We start from the raw sequence: 15,396 nt of genomic DNA on the forward strand, positions 1-15,396 counted from the left end.
CTGCTCTAGCCAATAGCGCCTTCTCCCACCACCCAGCACGGGGCTTCACAGAAGGAATCTAGTTGATGTAGGGAAAGTGGCCAGTGCTGGCTGGCAGCCCTCAGTCACGGGGATCAATTCAGGAAGAGTCTATTGGGTCGTCTTACCTTGTGCAAGGCCAGGATCAAGCTGGATGTTTTGGGGCTGATGAGCAAGGTGCGGTCTCCCTCCATGAAGACCAAGCACCCAGTTTTGTAGAGCATGTGATTTCATATCCATTGTCTCATTCAATCTTCACCATCAGCCCTGGGCCTGATGGAGCAAATGTCATCAGCCCCGTTTTGTGGATGACCAAACTGAGGCCCAGTTAGGTGAACAATTTGCCCAAGGTTTCATGGCAGGTCTGAGTGTCTGTCCACGACATCACGTCTTAGTAAGGACCACACACCCTTTCCGACCTCAGAGCCCCCTCTTCTGGGTCGTGTTGGGTTCCATATTGATAAGGATCCGTTCCCATCTTAGCATCCACCCTTTTTCCTAAAAAACTGCCTTTTACAGCCTAATCTAGAATCATCTGTGTTCGTGCCCTCTCTGACCTTATTCCAAGACCAAGCTCAGAACGAACAGAGAGGTCACCAATGAAGAGAGGGGCCTGCAGACTGCCTCACCCTGAGCCTTAACAATATCTCCTCCTAGGACGGCCTTGCCTCAGAGACCCCATTTGATTGCATAGTTACCTCACTGAGCCCACTGTGTCCTCATCGCTGGAGGTGTGTTGGAGGGTAAAACAGACCCACTTCCCCTGCCTTCATGGCACTAGTAGCCCAGGCGGGAGAGGCGGTCACTGAGCACATACACCAACACGTGTATAATTTCAGTTTTGGTGTGTGCTATGAAGAGCGAATAAGATACAGTGATGGGCAGGAGCAAGAGTGGAGGCCTCTGGGAGGGAAGACAAGGCCAGGACCTGAAGGATGAGCATGTGAGCCAGCTTTTCAAGGGCCAGAGGAAGAGTGTCCCCAAACCCTGGTGAGCAAAGCTTAGTGTGGTGGGGTGGGGCACCTCGGTATGCATGGAAACAAGGTAGATTTTTCTTCCCCAATTCTTCCAGTATTTCAGTGAGCCACCCTCATCATCAGAAATATCTTGAAGTCCTCCTTTCAAATCAAGTCAACAAGAGCCCCCACGCTATTGTTTTATACCTAGCCCTACTACTCTCTGCCAGATATGTGAGGGAGGCAAAGAAGAGAGAAAGACATCAAGAGGCTTCCAGTCTAGACAAGGAAATAAAATATCTTGTGAGAGTCTTGCTAGCCAGAATGTCAGCTCCTGGTGGACGGCCCCCCTCTCTTGCCGCCATCTGTCATTCAGTCACCTGTCAGCAGTACCACCCACTTTTATCCCTTCTCTCTTAAGAGGCACCATCACCCTTGCCTGGCTTTGATGGCCACCACACGCTGGCAAGTGGGGGAGGCGGGACAGACTGCCCCATCACACCTGGCATGGATGTCCTTTGTCCCCGACTTGGGAAGGCCAGGGAAGCTGGAGAGGACAAACATCCATTGTGTGTCTCCCCTGTCCTGGTGATTTTCATTGTCTTGGTGTCTAGCCCTGTTACCCTTTCCCACATAGGGGACGGGGGCAGTGGGAGATCCTGGGGCTTGCCTGGATCCGAGGACTGAGTGGGAGTCAGACCATCCAGGCCTGTGTGGATTTCGAACCCGTTGCGCATACACACGATAGGCCAGTGGTTTTCAAACATTAATTTTAGCAGCAGAGTTACTTTTTCCAAACTCGATTTCAGGCATGTCCTCAACCATGTGAAACTGATCTAAGCAGAGGGGCTCTGCCCAGAATCAAAGCACGCGAAGCATCTGCCCACCCCACTGCCCATCATCCACCCCCACAGGTGACCCAAGGCTCCTTGAAGCAACCTGAGGGCCCATTGGTCTGCAGCCTGGAGCGCCCAGCTCATCGAGAGGACCTGAGTGCTTCCTTCAGGGCCACCGCACCCTGAGGCGCTGGGCACAGCGCAGACATCGAGTCCAGATGGGTAGGACCAAATGGAATGGCATGTTGTAATAGCGGGCCGGTTCAGATGGACGCTGATAGAAACAGCTTCCGTCCACGTCTTTGCAGAAAATCGCAGGCATGGCCCTGCTTTCACATCTATATCCACATCTGTTTGCCAGGGGCAGGCAGGAGGCAGGACCCCCATGTCACAGATACAAATCCTGGCCTTCCTCCTGAGCCCGCTGGGCCTGCCCTCCTGTCCCAGCCCCTCTCCGTGTGCACCGCCCGAGGCTGTTACTTAACTGTCCTGCGGAAAACGTTTTGGGGTACGGCTCGATAAAAGATGTGCGCTCCCCCCAGTACAGCTTCCCTGAGGAATAATGACCTATAAATGTTAATGTGACTTTTGAAGACTTCGTCTGTGGCAAAGTTCAAAGTCGCGGGTAGATTTGGGCTTCAGGCTGAGTCATCCTGGAATCCCCATTATAGGCCAAATCTTCGTGAGCATTTCAAGGGGTTTTCTCAAATTCTATAAATAGTTTAATAACGCCTGTGTAATCATCTATTTTTATCACCAGCTTTCCAGACGGTTTCAGAAGTAATGGGGCTACTCACTGAGAACAGGATTTCACAAGTCTTCAGTTTCCGATTGCTTCCAGAGAGGGGCCTGCGGGCCTGGCCACGAGCAATGGGATCCGAGACAGGCTTTCTGCCCGGAGGAGGTGCCCTGACCCTCTTGGTAGAACCTGACCAGGCCGAAACTGGGAACAGAATCTAGGACTCTCCAGAAAGCTGGGTTCTGGCTTCAGCTCCCAATGACCTCACATGGAAAAGCCCGGGCAGGACACTTGTCCTCTGTCCACCTTGCTTAGCAAACTGCAGAATGGGGCGTAGTAACCCTTTCCTGTTTAGGGAGGCGCTCACATCTGTTCGTCACTCCATCGCCTCGCTGACCCTGTGCAGGTCAGGTCGTCTCTTTCCATTTTACAGACAAGGACACAGAGGCACAGGCAGCAACAGTTCCTTTGATTTTGTAGTCATCCGGCTCCTCGAGCGGAGGCCATAGTGACCACACATCCCTCCCCACAGAGAGTTCTGTGTAATGGGTTAGACCTGCTTGTGCAGGGCCAGACCCTGGTGAATACCTGCCTCCAAGCTCATGGCCACTCGGGCCGGGTGGCCACCAGGCAAGGAGGAATTCCGGTTCTGCAGGGCTGACAGCTGGGCCCTCTCTCTCACCTGGGGGCCCACAGGGAAGCGCAGGGCAGAGGCAGGCAGCTAGCCTGGCTGCAGGTGGACCTCTCAAACGACACCTGTGTAGCAGGTATTTTGCTGGGAGGGAAAAGCACCAGAAGCAGAATCAGAGACCTGGGTTCCAGCCCTCCCCGCTTCGGAAGGCTGGTCAGATCCCTGGACCTTGTCCTGTGTGAGAGTCCGTGTGGGGTAGAGCCGGGGACGCTTGTGGGAAGTGCCTGGGGACAGAGCACGTGTAAATGCATAGAGGATTCAAGTCACCAAAAGCAAGCAAGCAGCAGGTGAGGCCAGGGTGCCAACTAAGTGGTCACTGAGAGCTGCCCAGGTCTGAGGACTTCAGGGGTCCCCACTCACCTGTCCCTGGCAAGTGGTACCTGTAGGTGTCTTCCTGATGCTGAACGCATCAGGCAGCAGGAAGCCCTTTCTTCCTACTCCGGCAGAAGGGTAAACTTCAGCCGCTTCTGAGGGCTTTCCAAGGCCACAGCACAGCAGCTGCTGGCTCCCCGTGCCTGAGCATAAGTGTGAGACAGAATTCCCACTGACTCAGCTCAGCTTCTCGGCTTCGTCCCCCTGCATCTCGGTGCTGCCGCGCCGGCGACACCCCGCGGATCGCAGAGCTGAGCGTACCTGACCTGGTTTTGCCAGCTCAGAAATATTCCGAGTGCTCACACCCTGGGAAGCTTGGAAAATGTCTCCAGAATAGTCTGGGTTCCACTGGAAGTGGCTGATGGGGGTTTCCAGCCATAGTGTGTTCCCTTGACCGGAGCCCGGGGCCAAGGAGAATGTGTTCTCAGCCACAGTCCCACAGACCACGAGTCACAGACTGTCCCCAGGGATTTTATTTTTTTTAATTTATTAATAATAAAAGGCTGGCATTTGGGACATGAGTTTCATGGCTATTAATTAGAGCAGATTCAAGATCATCGCCATAATGTCACTCTCTCTTCATTCTTTCTGGTCGGACTCAAAAGGGATTAGACAGGAAGCTCAGGAGAGTGTCCGGTGCATGGAAGCCACACCGACAGTCCCAGGCCAGGGTCTGTGTTTGCAGTGGGCAGCTGTTGTCTCTACCTGTGGTCTGGGGATCTGTCACAGGGTCCCACCTGCCTCACCACAGAATTGGCCACATGACTTGGGTCTGGCAAATCAGATGGGAAGCCCATCTCCAGGTCCACATGATTGGCCTGAGGGATGGTCGTGTGCTGAGCAAGGCCAATCAGAAATGTTCCGTGAGATTTGTGGGTTGGACACAAAGAGAGAGGGGTTCTGTCTTCCTTTGACATGAGCAGTTATGATGAAGACTGGGCGCTACTGACAGCCATCTGTGGCGGGAGAGAAAGTGGTCAGCATGCACAACGCCAAGATAGACAGAGGCGAGAGTGGGCAGGGTCAGCCCTGGCATCATTGTTTGGGCCCTATGGACCCCCGTGTCCACAGGCTCACCCCTTCCTCACATAAGCCGCTTCGGGCCCTGTGTGCTTAAACTAGTTAGAGAAGATTCCCGTCACTCGGCCGAGAATGCTAACAGTGCCGGGGGCAGAGCAGAGTGAAGCAGCAGCCTGAGGTCGTGGGCATTGTGTGGGTCGGAGTCTGGGCCATGGGCAGGGTGGGGTCAGGGACACTCAGGAAGAGATCCAGCCTGAAGTGGAGAAGGACGTGCCCAGAGGCAGGGAGCAGTGCAGGGCCCAGTGAGCAGAGCAAGCAGCCAGTCTCATGCTCACACCAGCCTTGGGGTGCCTTCTTCCTCCAGGCAGGACGGGAGCCACAGCCAGCGCAGAAGTGGCCTCCCGGTCAGACTCTCGCTGTTCCAGAATCAAGAGGGGGCCGAATCCTCAGGGCCCAGCAGGACTGAGCCAAGACCGGTAGCTGTGACCGCCCTGTGGCCGTGATGGCCACCTGTGAGTCCAGCCTGGCGGGCACGCCCCGTGGCTGGGGCTGCACACACAGCCTGCCAGGAGAACGGGATGGGCAGGTCTGGGGCTGGCTTTGGGGGCAGATTGACTCAGGAGACAGTAGCCAGGGGGTCTCTCTGTCCCTTGTTAAACACCTACGGTGCACATGTCACCCCTTAAAGCTAAGGAGGTCGGTCTAACCTGGTCAGAGTGACGCCAAGACCTGGGCGATCCTTCCACGATGCTGCCCCGAGTGGGTGCATGAGAGGCAGGGCCCGTGGCTGCTGCCCGAGGAGGACTGCCCAGGACAGACGCTGACCAGGGCGCCCTTTCGCCCTTTCCTCCTCTCCTGACTCTGCTCTGCCCAGCCAGCTGTCCTGGTCCCCTTCCATCCTCCTGTGGGGCCCAGGGGCCGTTAGTTCATCACAGTGGGCAGGCCTGCTGTCACACTGGTCAGTTCTTCTGGTCCTAAGTCACAGAAACTAACAAAAGGAAGCTCACCCAATGACAGAAATGTTACCCACAAAAATGAAACAAATGCCACAGGAGGACCCTGGAGGACCCTGGAGCTGGGACCAGGGAGGGCACAGGGTCGGTGGGAAGGATATGTCTGCAGAGTGAAGTGACAGGCACAAATGAAGAAAGGGTGCACCAGGCAGACACCCTAACTCTCTACTCTGAAGTCTTAGGTGAAGAAGAGGGGGGGAACCTGCTGCCTTTGAGCAGGGGGGCCTCTGAGAGATGTCTGACTGCTTGTGAGGGGGTGTTCACCCATCCAGTCCACGTGTGTTCACTGAACCTACTATGGTACCTACTATGAACCAGGTACCATGTAGGGGTCATGGTGATGAGACCCATGGTCACTGAGCCGGGGAAACTTCCTTTCTAGTGAAGTCAGATCATCAACAAATATGGGACCTGGTCTAGGTGATGAGGGCCAGGAGGAAAATGTAGTGGGGTCTGGATCCTGAGCTCGGGGGCTTCTGTTTTAGAGAGGCGGCCTCCCTGAGGAGCTGACATTGAAGCAGAGACCTAACGGAAGGGAGAGTTTGGTCCAAATAAAGAGAGCACCGTCTATTTGGTAGTCACTTTCCTCTTTCTAGTGGAAAGAATTCTGTCAAATACTCTAAGCCCTCCAGCCGGTGGTCTGGGAGAAGAAAGACTGGGACCAGCTTCCCAGTACCCGTCCCTCTAACGCCCCATCCCAGCTTCTCAAGGAAAAAGAAACTTCCTGCCACAGTAAATAAAAATGCGCTTTCTCCTGCCCACTGGGGCCATGGCAGCAGACACCTCTCTGCACAGAAAAACCCAGCCACCAGGGATGTGGAGTGTGGATGGACAACGTCCCCTTGGTCATTTGTTTTAAAAGAAGGAGAAGGAAATGATGGTGAGTTTGCAGGGATGGACGGCAGCGTGCATGGACTTCAGGAGGTTTCAGAATACACTGTGATCCTTGTGCCTTAACCCTCCCTTCTCTCCGGGCAGCATCTCCCCGCCGGGGCTGCTGGCCTCCTCTGGGGCGGGGGTGTTTTCCCCCTCTGCCTGTATGCAGCTGTTTTTGGCTTGACCACAGGATTCTATCATGCCAGAGTTCATGTGGTTATCCAGAGTGGGAAGAATTTCCCAGAATGCCTTGAGAAACCTGAGACACTGAATGGCTTTCAGGGCTTATTGATGTGGCCAGTGCAGGAAATAGCAGTACGTCAATAAATAGTTTTAGGCAGGAAACAGGGCTTAAATGGTAGCCTTAAAGTTTGGGGAACAGCACTAGGGGTTGCTGGGAGGGAGCCTGCCAGTCAGATGAGAAGCTGGAGCCAAATACCAGACTTTGAAATGGCTGCCACCAATCTGAGGCCCCTTGCTGGTTCTAGATGCAAGAGACTGGGTTTGAAGCAGAGCTGGGGACCCAGGGGATGGCTGGTTTGGGTTGGCAGAAAAGAGCTCCTTGTTCCAGAGGAAAAGCTGGCAACCTACAATGTATGTGCCCAGAGGAGACACACAGGCTGGGCTTCGGTGGCCTCTTGGCTGGCATGCTCACAGCCCCTTTTAGTGAGAACCGCCACACACTCCAAGAGTTCCGCTGCCCTGATCGCGAAAACTAAGGAAAAGACTCACGACCTGCCAACTTCTTTTTAACTAGCTGTTTCTCCGATTATAAAAAGAAATGTTCACAGAAGAGTAACGAAATTCAGAAAATAATAAAAAGCTGAAAAATAGAGGTCCTCCATAATTCCACTATTGAGAAAAAAACTACTGTTGACACTGGATATTCCTCATCTTTTTTTTTTTTAAATGTATTCATGGATAAGATCTTACAGTACTTACAGTTTTGCTTTTGCTTCTTTTACTTAGCATTATATAGCCATGGTCCGTGCTGTTATAGACTTTTCACAAACAGAACTTTTAGTGGGTGCATGAATCATCATTTACTTAATCATTGCCCTATTGTTGGACGCTTAGGTTTTTGAATTATTATGTGCATTAAGCTTATTTTTCCTGTTATTTTTAATTATTTCCTTATGATGATTATCCAGAAGTGCAATTACTGGGCCAAACAATAAGAACACTTTTAAAGCTTATTTTAAGATTTTTCGGGAACGTGATACCAGTTTACACTCCCCATATATGAGAGTTCCTGTCTCTGCACCCTTTCCTGCATTGACAACTACCAGTTTCCAGCTTTGCTAATACAGTCGGGGGGGGGGGGGGCTCGGGGGTATTTTCATTCATTTGATTGCTACTGAGATTTAGTTCATTTGTTTTCATATACATATCAGCAATTTCTGTTTTGACATATGAATTATTTTTTAATGCCCTTTACCCTTAACCTTTGTCATATTTACGGCACATATTTTCCCCAGAATATTAATTGCCTTCTGAGAGTGTTTATAATATTTTGATGCATTTCTCTGTTGTATTAATGTAGAAAACCCTTCTCCATCCAGAAATTTGATACTCAATTTAATCTTCTTCAAGGTCTCATGGTTTGTCCTTTTTTTTTTTTTAACATTTACCTCTTTATTCCATCTGGAATTCATTTTAGGCCCCAGTGTGATCGGCGACTCTAAATTATCCTCCCCCCCTCCATACTTAGACAGCTGTCCTGCACCGTTGCTTCAGTGAGTAATGCTGCTGATTTGTGGTTCTTCAGGGACCATGCGATGAACCCTTATGGATGCCAAATTTGTTTCTAGGCTATCTGATCTAGCTGTCCATTCTTATGTCAGTTACACACCCTTTTAATTATTAAAGCTTTCGGATAGGTGAAAAGTAAGATAGCTCTTTGCAATCTTGTTTGGTTTGATTTTTAGCTATCTCCCCTGCTACTCTTTCAAGTGGCTCTTAGGATAATAATTTTCAAGTCTCCATTCCCCTTTTCCTTCCAGAAATTCCCATCGGAATATGGAGTACAAATTGGTGTTGAACCTGTGAGTCATTTCAAGGAGAATTGCCATCTTAACAATGCTGTCTACCCTCTAAGGAATACTGTGTGTTTCTTTGCTTAAGACTTTCTCTTAAATCTCTCTATTCACTTCTGCAGTTTTCTTCATGGAAATCTTGTACATTTCCTAATGTTACTTAAGAATTTATATTGCTTAACTAAATGAGCTTTTGTGCATTAAAATCTCTCACTAATTAATTCTGTCATAGAAAAGCTGTTGATTTTTATATATTAATTTTGCATTTAAATACTATTATTGCCCAGCTGGTGTGGCTCAGTGAATTGAGTATCGTCCCATGGACTGACAGACAGGTCCCAGTTCGATTCCTGGTCAGGGCACATGCACAGGTTGCAGGCTCGATCCTCAGTGTGGGATGTGCAGGAGGCAGCCGATCAATGTTTCTATCTCTCTCACTTCCTCTCACTCTAAAAAAAAAAAAAAAAAAAATCAATAAAAGAGCATTAAATACTATTATTAATTAATTAGTTCCTAAAGTCCCTTATTAATTCTAATCTTTATTAGAGAATTCTCTTGGGTTTTGCATATATGTAATCATGTTAAATCATTTTATCTCCCTCCTTCCAAGGGTCATGGATGTTTCTGCTGTTTTTTAATCAGACCTATTGAGGTACTATATTATGTTTATAGATTTCCTGATACTAAATCATCCTTGCCTTTGCTGGGAAAAAATCTACTTGGTTATAGTGGATCTATTTGTGGGTATTTCATTTAGAACTTTCATATCTATTCACATTAGAGAAATTAGCCATAGATTTCCTTATTTGTAATTTATATCATTATGAGAGTTTGGTAATGGGAACTGGGAAGACTTATCCTTGTCTGTGTTCTGGATCAGTTTACAGAGCAGAGCACTTATCTAATTTTTTAAAGTTTAAATCCACTTACCTAAAAAAATCATAAGTGTGGAGACCTCTTAATTCTTTCAGGACTTTCATTTTGGTTTATGATCTTTAGGCTTTTCTGGCTCTTTATTTCTTTTTTTAGTAAGGTTTGGTATATTTATTTTTTTAATCACCTATTTCATCATTTTTTCCCAAAACTGTCAGCACAGAGTTACAGTTTTTATTATGCTTTTTATCTATTCCATATCTGTTTTCATATTTTGTTGTTATTTCTAATTTTATTTTTATTTCTTGATTTTTTTATATAATTTTTTTCTCTATTTTCTAATTAATTAATTTTTGGCTTTATCTGTAGTATATGCTGAATTCAATAATATATTTTACTTCACCCACTACATCCCACATTTCAACATGTAATCAATATTTTAAAAATATGAGAAATACTCCATTCTTTTTTTACACTAAGTCTTCAAACACGAGTGTCTGTGTCACACCTCCCAGCACATCTCGGTTTGGATGCCACGTTCTGAGTGCTCGTCATCCACGTGGCCATTAGCTGTCGTGTTGGACGCATGGGTTTAAATGATGTATTTGCTTCCCTTTTCAATAGCCAGCATAGTTAAGATACAGATTTACCTGTGTAAGTTTACCTTTTAGCTTTGACTACATCCCACCAGTTTTTTTTTCCTTTTTTTTTCTTTTTATTGAATGTATTGGGGTGACATTGGTATCCCATGCGGTTTTATAGCTCTTTATTTCCTAAATAATCTATTATCATATATTTGATTGCATCCTATTCCACCTTTCTTTAGGAGAATACCTTTTTTAAAAAAAAATTTTTTTCTTATTGATTTTAGAGAGAAAGGAAGGGAGAGAGAGAGAGATAGAAACATTGATGAGAGAGAGGATCAGTTGGCTGCCTCCTGCATGCCCCCCACTGAGGATTTGGCCCACAACCTGGGCCTGTGTTCTGACCAGGAATCGAACTGGCGACCTCTAGGTGCATGATTCAAAGCTCAACCACTGAGCCACACTGGCCAGGCAGGAGAACATCTTTTAAACATCCAAGTAATGGGCTATTTTTTTAATTATTATTGTTCTTAATTCTTGGTCCAAGTATATAACCTGTAAAATTTCTGGGTTTTCAAATTATAGTGGAACCACAACTTACATTGAGGCTGGTTTCAATGTAGTCTTATTAATTACATTCTTTAAATTATCCAAGTAATTAAATTTTGTTAATGTAATCATTTATGGAGTAGTAGTAGTCTTATTTTTTGATAAGTGTATTTTGAGTCTATGGTTTTCAGTGAGTGATGTTTTATGTTAACTATTATAAGTTATATTTTTATTAATATAAATAACGTTTTTGTTTTATTTAATGATTATAATCTTGAAAACTACTTTGATTTTACTAGTGCTTTAATTGCAGTTTGTCCCCAGCCCTGGTTGGGTCGTGTGGGTGGCAGCCATTCGATGTGTCCCTTTCACATCGATGTCTCTCTCTCTCTTCCTCCCACTCTATCTGAACAAAAAATGGAAAAATGTCCTTGGGTGAGGATAAAAAAATAAAAAAAAAGAAGGTTTCTAAAAAAATTTTAAATCCTCAGCCAAGTATATGTTTCTATTGATTTTTAGAGAGGGGAAGAGAGAGAGAAACATTGATGAAAGAGAGAAACATCCATCAGTTGCCTCCTATACACACCCAACTGAGCCACCAACCAGGGTTCAAGAAGGTTTCTAAAATTTTAAATTATTTTTAATGGTGGTAAAAAGAAAAAAAACACATGACATAAAATATACCACATCTCAACCATTTATATGTGTACAGTTTACTTGTGTTAAGTATGAGTCGCATTGCTATGCCACCCATCTTCAAAACTTTTTCATCTTGCCAAAAACTGAAACTTGAACCCATTAAGCAACTCTCCATTGCCCACTGTCCCCAGCCTCTGGCACCCATCATTCTACTCTATGTTTCTATTATTTTAACTACTATAGATACCTACTGGAGTATGCAATGTTTGTCCTTTTGTGACTGGCTTACTCACTGAGCATAATGTCCTCATGGTTCACCCATATTGTAGCAGGTGTCAGTATTTCCTTCCTTTTTAAGGCTGAATAATATTCCATTGTATGCACAGACCACTTTTATCATTCATCCATTGACAGACACTGGGGTTGCTTCCACCTCTTGGCTCTTGTCAATAGTGCAGCCATGGACAGGAGTGTGCAAATATCTCAAGATCCTGCTTTCAGTTCTTCTGGATATATACACAGAAATGGAATTGTTGGATCATATTGTGATTATATTTTTAATTTTTGAGAGATTACCATACTGTTTTCCATGGCGGCTGTACCATTTAGCTTGTTTGTTCGTTTGTTTTCAAGACAAGCATGTGGGTGGGATTTTTTAAAACATTTGCTTATGTAAGATTCTTTCTCTCGCTTCCACTCATAGAGTGTGTTCTTTTATCCTCCAGCATATGAAGATGTTGGCTCGGTGTCTCTGCATTTTAACATCAAATATAGAATTAAAAGGCCGACAATATTGTTGTTCCTTTATAATAAATCTAGGGTTTGTTTTTTGTTTTTTTTTTCCTTCACAAATAATTTTTTCTTCTCTTTGAAATTAAAATGAAAATTATCTTGCTTAGTGTATGTGAGCTCCCAACGTCTCTCTACCTGGACCCCCAGTGGCTTTTAATACCTTCTCTTAGGTCATAGCTATGACTTGACATGTCTTATCTTAGCCTTAATGCAATGGCTGACTCTCAATAGGACAAACGATACTTTTGAGAATGAATGAATGAATGAATGAATGATGTTTTCACTATCCTCTAGGCCCCTTCCTTGCAGGCAGGGGCTGTAGTTGTGTCTCTACCCCAGTGCTGGGCCTCAGTGGACCACTGCCACCTACACTTGGCAGTGTTGTGGTTACCCTCTCTCACGTGGAGGGCGTGATTTGGAGGTTAGCAAAGAGAGAGCATTTAAGCAGAGGGAGTTGAATGGGGAGGTGATGACTCTGGGGAAGGTGTCATCCACTTCAGGATTGGGGTCAGTGAGTGAAGGCTGAGGGACCCCCCAGTCTGGGGACACTGAAGAACAAGTGCTCTGGCCAAAGGTCACCGTGGTCCTACAGCCCACAGTGAGCCCCAACATTCATGCTCTAGTCAGGGGTCACCCATCCCCCTCCTCCTTGAAAACACGGGGTTTACCAGTTAACCCCGGATCGGCCCTTAGCCGGTATGCACTGCAGCAGAGCTGGTGGTGCCCGGCCCCTCTCCAGCCCCGGAGGCTGACACGTCTCTTGTTCCTCCGCAGAAGGACTTCACGGTGCGGGAGGAGCTGCAGCAGCAGGACGTGGAGCGCTGGCTGGGCTTCATCACCTTCCTGTGCGAGGTGTTCGGCACCATGCGCAGCAGCACGGGCGAGCCCTTCCGCGTGCTCGTCTGCCCCATCTACACCTGCCTCAGGGAGGTAAGACACCTGCCTGGCCTGCGGCCGGCCTGCGGGGCGAGCTCGCCCAGGGCACCAGGAAAGCTGTGCGGGGTACCAGTTCCAAAGGGATTGTGCTTGGGAAAGAGAAGGGTCCCCCTCCCCACTTCTGCGTACTGAAGCCAGGTGTTTACTTATTTACATAAAAAGTTTGCATAAGAAGGCATTATTAATTCATAATCTAGGGCACGGCCTGCAGTACGTATTATTTGCATGAATAGATCTTGGGATGGTTTACCATGGAATTACTATTTAAAAAAAAAAAAAAAAAGATTTGCTTTTGAAAAAGAATAAATAAGAACAACCAAGAAACGTTTGAGAAGCAAGAAGTCGGTGGGTGACTTTCCCTGCCAGGCATCATAACCCACTTTGGAAGGTCAGCCTGGCTGCTCCCATGCACCCAGGCGGACGGGGCAGATGTGGAAGCTGGGAGCTTAGCGGGGCTGTTGGTGTCCTCCAGGCTGGTGGCTGGGCACACGGCTGAGAAAGTGAGAACGGGGGGCGGCTTCTTTCCAGTTATATTTTGAGTTAGTACCAACAGAACCTGCTGACGTGAGCTAGAGCGAGGGGAGACGGGTGTCTGCTCCTGTCCACCAGCCTGGTGGCAGCGCTGTCTGGGGTGGGGAGTCTGGAGGAGAAGAGAGCGGGAGTGAAAAGCAGGCGTCGGCGTTTGAGTCGGGGTGACCTGCTGGTCCTCGCAGGGAGTTGTCACATAGTTGCTCAGGTAGAAGTGTGTGGAGATCAGGAAGAGGTCATCCTGGGGACACGGACTGAGCGCTGTAGGAAGTGTTGATATGTGTCTGGTGCTCAGGCTGGGGACCAGATGGGGTCATCCAGGGAGAGTGTGCAGATGGAGGGAGGACAGGAGCCAGCGAGGAGGCGGTGGAGGAGTGACCGGAGGCAGGAGGCGTGGGTCAGGGAAGGTTCCAGGAGCGTATGAGAATCATCACAGTACTCCCTCCTGGGCATGGGGCTCAGCCCACTTCACACGTGCTGTACCCTCCACCCCAGCAGCAGGTCCCAGGACCTAAAGAGGAACCGATAAAACCAGGACAGAAAAGTGGCCTGGGTCTAGCAACAAGGAGGTCAGGGGGCCGTGGTGTCAGTGGACTGAGCACGGGCCACACCGGGCCACACTCAGGAGTTGGTGGGGGTGAGGACCTAAGCTGGACCGGTCTTCGGAGAAGTGTTTCTGTAAAAGGGAACTTGTCAGCTAAAGGGGAGGTGTGGGGTCAAAGGGCAGTTTTGTGTTTTGGGAAGAAAGGTAGTAGAGCAATTTAAAAGAAAGGAGGGGTGTCTGCAGCTGTTTCTGAAGCATCCTTTTAGAGGGAAACAGGGTGCCCATTCCAGACCATGGATCCCAGGAAGCAGAGCACACAGGCTCCCCTGGGCGCCCCTGAAACCCGAAGCCTCTGCCACCCCACAGGGCCAAACATTTTCTTAGCAAATGCACTTGAATTCTGACTTGTTTCTCAGATTCAGACAATGACCTCTCCCAACTTTATTTCCCTCTCAAAGTGTCTTAGGCTCAGAATGCAGCACCAGGAGAGGCTGTAGTTTCGCTTTTTGTATCCCTTTGGGGATGCTTTGAAGGCCACCCTCTTGGAGGCAGGAGGCTGGCCCAGAAGGCCTCCTGAGGTCCTCCCATCCCTGCCTGAGTGCCGTGAGCCCCTGACAACCCATCTTAAGTCAGAAAGCAGCTCTTTCTAGGGCAGTGACTTGGATTGTCCCAACACGTTCCCTCTGTGTGATCTGGGCACCTCCTGGTGTCGAGCAGGGAGCAGGGCTGAGCACTGGCCCTGGCTATCGGGACACTTCTAACACCACCTGAGGCAGCACAGATGTTCTGGGGTAAGATCGGGAAGGTGCCAGGAGGTCTGCACAGACAAGAAACAGACCCTCCTCCAGTGCCTGCTTGTTTGATGCGTTAAATTCTGGGACGGTGTCGCAAACACAAACTTCTGCCATACTCATGGTAACCTGGAAGGGTAGATGAATCATCTGTGGCTTCCACCATTTCTTAAAAGAGGAAACCAGAGCTCATGTTCCACGCCATCTGCTTGAGGCCCCATGGTGAGGTGGTTCAAGAGCGTCAGCCGTGGGTTCAAATCCTGCCTCTTCCTTTATCTAGCTGTGCTGTCTTGAGGAAGAGTTTGCCTGCTCTGAGCCTCAGTTCCTCATTGGTAAAGAGGGATCATGCTGCGTGGTCTGCAGGGTTTGGAAGGAGGAAGACCGTGGTGTGGAGAGGGTGCTGTGTGCACTGGGGCAGTTGGAATTAGGAAGGAAATGCCCAGGGGACTTGCTCTAGGGCTGGGTGGCTCTCTGAGAGCTGGTTGTCTCCCAGTCTGACTTGGGGCCTGGGCACATGCCCAATCTTAAAGGAGCTTGGGGGCTGAATGCCCTTCCAGGGACATAACCAGTCTATGCTGGACCTGGCCTGGGGCTCCTGAATTC

At 48.3% G+C, this 15,396-nt stretch overlaps 1 protein-coding gene across 4 annotated transcripts in view; it reads left to right on the forward strand.

Moving 5' to 3' along the window:
• The window catches only part of CTIF (cap binding complex dependent translation initiation factor), a 250,086-nt gene that overhangs the window by 200,949 nt on the left and 33,741 nt on the right, over nucleotides 1-15,396 (forward strand). For all 4 annotated transcript variants that reach the window (XM_036244763.1, XM_036244764.1, XM_036244765.1 and 1 more), the window contains one exon: nucleotides 12,769-12,924. In XM_036244763.1, coding sequence (XP_036100656.1) covers nucleotides 12,769-12,924 — 156 coding nt within the window. The remainder of the gene's footprint in view (nucleotides 1-12,768; nucleotides 12,925-15,396) is intronic.

The sequence above is a fragment of the Molossus molossus genome, unplaced genomic scaffold (assembly GCF_014108415.1).
Source record: "Molossus molossus isolate mMolMol1 unplaced genomic scaffold, mMolMol1.p scaffold_m16_p_6, whole genome shotgun sequence".
Taxonomy (NCBI): Eukaryota; Metazoa; Chordata; class Mammalia; order Chiroptera; family Molossidae; genus Molossus; species Molossus molossus.